Raw genomic sequence first — 5,133 nt, 5'->3', positions numbered from 1 at the left:
ATCAATCTGTTCTCTTTTTCCATTTCAAAATTACAATTCAATTATTTAACTGGCCAGAATGTTGTGTTCCAATTCCACAGAAAGGTGGCAAGCCTTTACATAAATTAATTTATAGGGAGTCATACCAATAAGAGTTTTATAAGTAGTTTTATAGGGCCATAATACATCGTCTAACTTAATCGCCTAATCTTTTCTATTTGAATTGACCATTTTTTTAGGATTCTGTTAAGCTCCATATTGTTTTTCTCACCCTAACCACTAGTTTGAGGATGGTAAACTGTTACGACACTATGATAAACTCTATATTTCCTTAAGTCTATTTGTATTTTTTATTATAGAAATGACTTATGTTACAAATTTGGATCCAAGTATCATGATTTTGATGATAACAAACATTATTATTTTCTTTACGACTACTATTATTGTATATATGTTTTGTTTGCCCTCCTTACTAACATTTTAGATCCACAAGATCACTTGCAATGCAAATCAACTCAAGATCGGTTAGACTAGGGTTGAATCTATCTGTAACTTCAATTTCAATGTACCTTTTACTTTTCTTGAGTCAAGTCATGTATCTGGTGGGCCCCAAGCTAAGTAACCTTGCATAAACACACTTAGGGGGAGAAATTTTGTGAGTTAGAGAATTCTTTAATTTTGATCTAATCATACAAGATGATTTCAAATCATACTGGACGATCAGTTAAAAATAAAAACTTTAATTAGGACATCCTTGTTTTAAGAGTGATTAAGCTAATCATACTAAACGATACCTATTGTCCAGGATTATCAGTTCAGATCGTGAAAATAATCGCCAATCATAATTTAAGAAATAATTTAATTTTCAAATTTTGTGCTAATCGTACATGATGATGTAGATCGTCTTGGATGATTATGGACAATTATTCCTAAATTAATCACATGATTAGGAAAATAATTATAGTAAAACATAATTTGATATGATCATACAGAATGATCGTTGACGATTATCTTGGATGACAGAGAATATCCTTGGTATGAGAAGGGACTACCACATATCATACCAGATGAATATAATATTGTTTCAACTAATCATCTAGGATGATATACCCCTATCATACTAGATGATAGAGAAATGCATGGGATGATAAGGAATCGTCGGGCATCATACAAGATAAAGTTTAATAGTTTTATACTAATCATCCAAGATGATATTAAAATAATCCGGGGCGATCAGCATATTTCTCTTAAACTAATAGTACATGCAATGCTAGTCATCCTAACTGAAAGGGCTATTGTGTGTTAATTATACATGATAATCTATCTATCGTCCTGGACGATCAATTGTGTAGAATTGAAAATTATGGCTTCTTTTGGAGGCTCTCTATTTAAGCTCTCTAATTATCTCTTGAGACAATCTTTTGCTGTGGAGTTGATCCAGGAAAGAGCTTAGAGAAGAAAGAGGAAGAGCTTGAGAGAGAGAGAGAGAGAGAGAGATCCTTGTGAGAGAATCACAAAGGTTGCTCTAAGTAAGGTGTTCATCATATTCCTCAAGTTGCTCCTCTAGTTCCTTGGTGTCTCTGGGAATATCGTCTTCAGTATTAGATCCAAGTTCTTTGTTTACTTTAGGAGGGAGTAAAAGGATTCCCATGTTCTCTCCCTTCATCAAGTGGGTGAAAAAGGATTTCTAGGTTCTCTGCCTACTCCAGGAGGGAGAAAAATGATTCAAGGTTCTCTGTCTCACCGTGTCGGTGGAAAGATTTTATAAGGTCTTCTCTGCCTTGCTATGGGAGCAAAAGAAGAGTCACTTCAGTTTAATGCAATACTTGGAGAGGTAATCTCCAAGGAGTGGACGTAAGTCAGATTTGACCGAACCACTATAAAATTCAGTGTATTCTTTCTTATTACTTTTTATGCATTTTATTTCTGCAATTTTTTGTGATTGAAAATTTTGATTGTATTGTTATCGTGAAAATTAATTTTCTTATGCATCAAGAGTTATTATTTTGTTTTAAAATATTTAAAATGATCAAATGTTTTTTTTTATTTAAGAATTTTTAAAACTATCAATTTACCCCCTCCCCCCTTTTTGGTTAGCCTCGGACTAGTTCTTTAAGGTTTCACAACCCCCACAAACTTTCAACTTCCTCCATTACTAATTAAAACTTTTAACGTTCCAAATCTAGTGAAAGTTTTTTTTTAAGAAAAAAAACTTGATCATAATTTGAGCTTCATCAATTTTAGAAGTTGTCACATCATTAATCCACTTTTAAATATAGTCCACGACAATAAAATTATATTGATTTTCATAGGATGACACAAAAAGGTTCCATAAAATTTAATCCCCAAACATCAAATATTTCTATTTCTAGAACATAATTCAAAGGCTTTTTATTTCTTTTGGAAGCATTTCCTATTGTTTAGCATTGAATATTTCTTAATATATTCATTTATATCCTTTTATGTAAAGTAGGCAAAATGAATACAATTTGAAGGATTTGAGAAGCCATTCTAAATCCTCCAAAATGTCCCCCAAAATGAGAATCATGATACTCCTTAATGATTAATTCTATTTGTTTTTCAGGAACACATCTCATAATTTGATCGTTGTAAGGTTCATCCCAAAAATAAAATTCAATATCATATAATTTTTTTCTCTTTTGACAAGGATTTAAATAATAAGGAAATATACCACTAACAATAAAATTAATAATGCCCACAAACCAAGGTGAATTATTCGTATGTATTACAAGTAATCAATATTTGCACCCCAGCACAGGATAGCAATTCCCAGTATAAATAAGCTATGGCTAAAAGTTCGATGTCCAAAATTACAACTACAACTAAAAGTCTGACATCCAAAATCAACACCATAAATATCAGATAAGTTCGACAAAATTGCAGTTCTCCATTCGTGAGCCACTTTCCCAGACTTTTAAACTGAAGAACAAATAAGCTTTCAATTCTATCAGATATCAGCTAAAGGCATACTTGCCCAGTTTCATCTTAGCACACTCTTTTTCTTCCCAGATTTATTTTGCTTCTCCTTGCTGAAAATACTGTCAGCTTTAGAGACAATATTTGAAACAGTGAACCCGGCTTCTTCAAATATTTTTGCTTTTCTGGCAATCAAAGAACTTCGTGAAACAACATTGATTCCATCATATGTCCACACACCCAGTAATGTTTCCCCCTTGAGACAGACAGCAATCCAACCAAGGCCAGCAGCTGCAATGTCAGTGCTACTGTCATCCCAACTATCACCGGTCACTCTGAATTCAGTTCTCACCAATTCACCAAGTTCTTCTACTGGAGCTACTCCAACCTTTTCACGTATATGCTCATTTTGTATCCTATCTCTAAGGGTAAAGCCACTCATCCACCTGAGCATCCTCATCTCTTCCATGCTTAACTTAGTATTATGCTTCTCTTTTAATGTCCAACATTCAACACCATACAGCATTTCAGGCCTCACTACCATCTTATAGAATTTTCCCTTAAGTTTGAGGGGTACTTTTCTATCACACAACAAGCCCGATGCAAACACGTTTGGAAAGTTCCTCTCTTGGCCAAATAAAAGTTCCACTGAAGAAAATAAATAAATATGTGAAACTAACCTTGATTCTGTAGGTTCTTGGTTTAAGCTCCTTGCTTATATGAATCAACTTTTGTTCCTCTCTAGTTAATCTTGTTGTAATCTGGTAGGGATGAAGTATCCCAGGAGTATCAAACAGCTTCGCATGCCCGCAAAGCACCCCCTCCACCCTCACAATCCCCAGAGTTGTTCCTGGCACAGGAGCCTCGGTCAATTGGGTCATCTTCCTCCCAACACACCTCCCCATGGCATTGATCAGAGTCGATTTGCCAGCATTCTGAGCTCCTACAGCCCACACATTTCCCCTTGGACCAGCAAACTCTGCCACCTGCTCGACCAAATTTCTTACTCCCCAATCCCTTACCGCGCTGACGAGATGCAATCCGGCCAACTTCACCGCCCCCAAGATATTTGCCCGCCTCCGCGTCCACTCGTTGAGCATCTCCTGGGAGACGGAAGAAGGCAAAAGGTCAAGTTTCGTAACGACGAGGATGATCCTGGGGATGTTGGCAGACTTACTCTCCTTCCAGGCGAGGGCGTTGTGATCAATGGAGGTTGAAAGGAGTCGGGAGACCTTGCGAGGAAAGGAACCGTCGAAGTCGGTTGAGTCTACAACGAAGAGGACAACGGAGCGCGGGCCGGATGGGGAAGCAATCTTGGGGGCGATCATGCAATCGAAGTCGAAGTCCGGGAGGAGATTCTCGGCGGAGGAGTCCTTGACGCGGCCGTAGTGGCGGAGAGAGTGGCAGCGGGCACAGACCAAAGGCTTGCTGTCTTCGGCGCTGGAATCGCCAGGAAGAGGGCCGCCAGTGGCTTCTGACAGTTCTTGGAGGTGGCCAGACTTGATGAAGATGGATGTTTCGGGATCGGAGGTGGAGGAGAGTGGGAGAGGGTAGTCGGGGGATTTGGTTGAAGGGGTTGAGAAGAAGCCGGGAAGTGAGGGGTCGGAGTTCTGCATGTGGACGCCGCAGCCGGGGCAGAAGAGAAGGGAGAAAGGAGGGCGATGGGCGACTTCGGCATCATAGCATCCGTCACGGATGAAGGCGAGAGAGAGAGTAGAGGACGGAGACGGTTGGGATGCGAAGTGGCGGAGCAGCGAGAGAATGTGGTTTGCTGCCGACGACACTGCCGGAGAAGGCAGAGGACAGGGCAGCAGAGAAGAGAGAATGGAGCAGGAATTTGGGGCTGAGAGAGAGAAGGAGAGAGGGAAGAGACGATGCGGTGGAGTTAAAGGTGAGAGCTTTCTGACGATTGAGCGCATTGCTTACAGGGTTGTCGTAAAGAAGGGTTTGGTCTTTACAGAGTATGAATTCTGCTGGGCTTTGAATATCGCTCGAATTTTTATTTTTTATTTGAAATATTTAAACGAATTAAGATAAATTAATCTACATCATATATAAAAGACTCAGAACTCAAACTTATTAGTTGATAATCAAAGCTCTTAATCAATATGTCAAGATGAGCTGTGTTGCGGACTAGAATATACGCGGCGATAGAGTTTTAATTGTTTGTCTAACCGTTATACGGATATCCAGTTTACACACAGAGAACACAAGATT

The 5,133-nt window shown here is 38.7% G+C and overlaps 1 protein-coding gene across 1 annotated transcript; it reads right to left on the bottom strand.

Moving 5' to 3' along the window:
- Positions 1-2,651: 2,651 nt before the first annotated feature.
- On the bottom strand, positions 2,652-4,880 carry LOC110096964 (GTP-binding protein BRASSINAZOLE INSENSITIVE PALE GREEN 2, chloroplastic-like). The gene is made up of 2 exons (XM_020823143.2): positions 3,507-4,880; positions 2,652-3,304 (listed from the first exon to the last, which is right to left on the bottom strand). The coding sequence occupies exons 1-2, from the start codon at positions 4,833-4,835 to the stop codon at positions 2,981-2,983; spliced, it is 1,653 nt and encodes a 550-aa protein (XP_020678802.1). The 5' UTR covers positions 4,836-4,880; the 3' UTR covers positions 2,652-2,980.
- Positions 4,881-5,133: the final 253 nt, after the last annotated feature.

The sequence above is a fragment of the Dendrobium catenatum genome, unplaced genomic scaffold (genome assembly GCF_001605985.2).
Source record: "Dendrobium catenatum unplaced genomic scaffold, ASM160598v2 fragScaff_scaffold_313, whole genome shotgun sequence".
NCBI classification, from domain to species: domain Eukaryota; kingdom Viridiplantae; phylum Streptophyta; class Magnoliopsida; order Asparagales; family Orchidaceae; genus Dendrobium; species Dendrobium catenatum.
The sequence above is the reverse complement of the archived record's forward strand: the minus strand, read 5'-3'. Positions and strand labels throughout refer to the sequence as shown.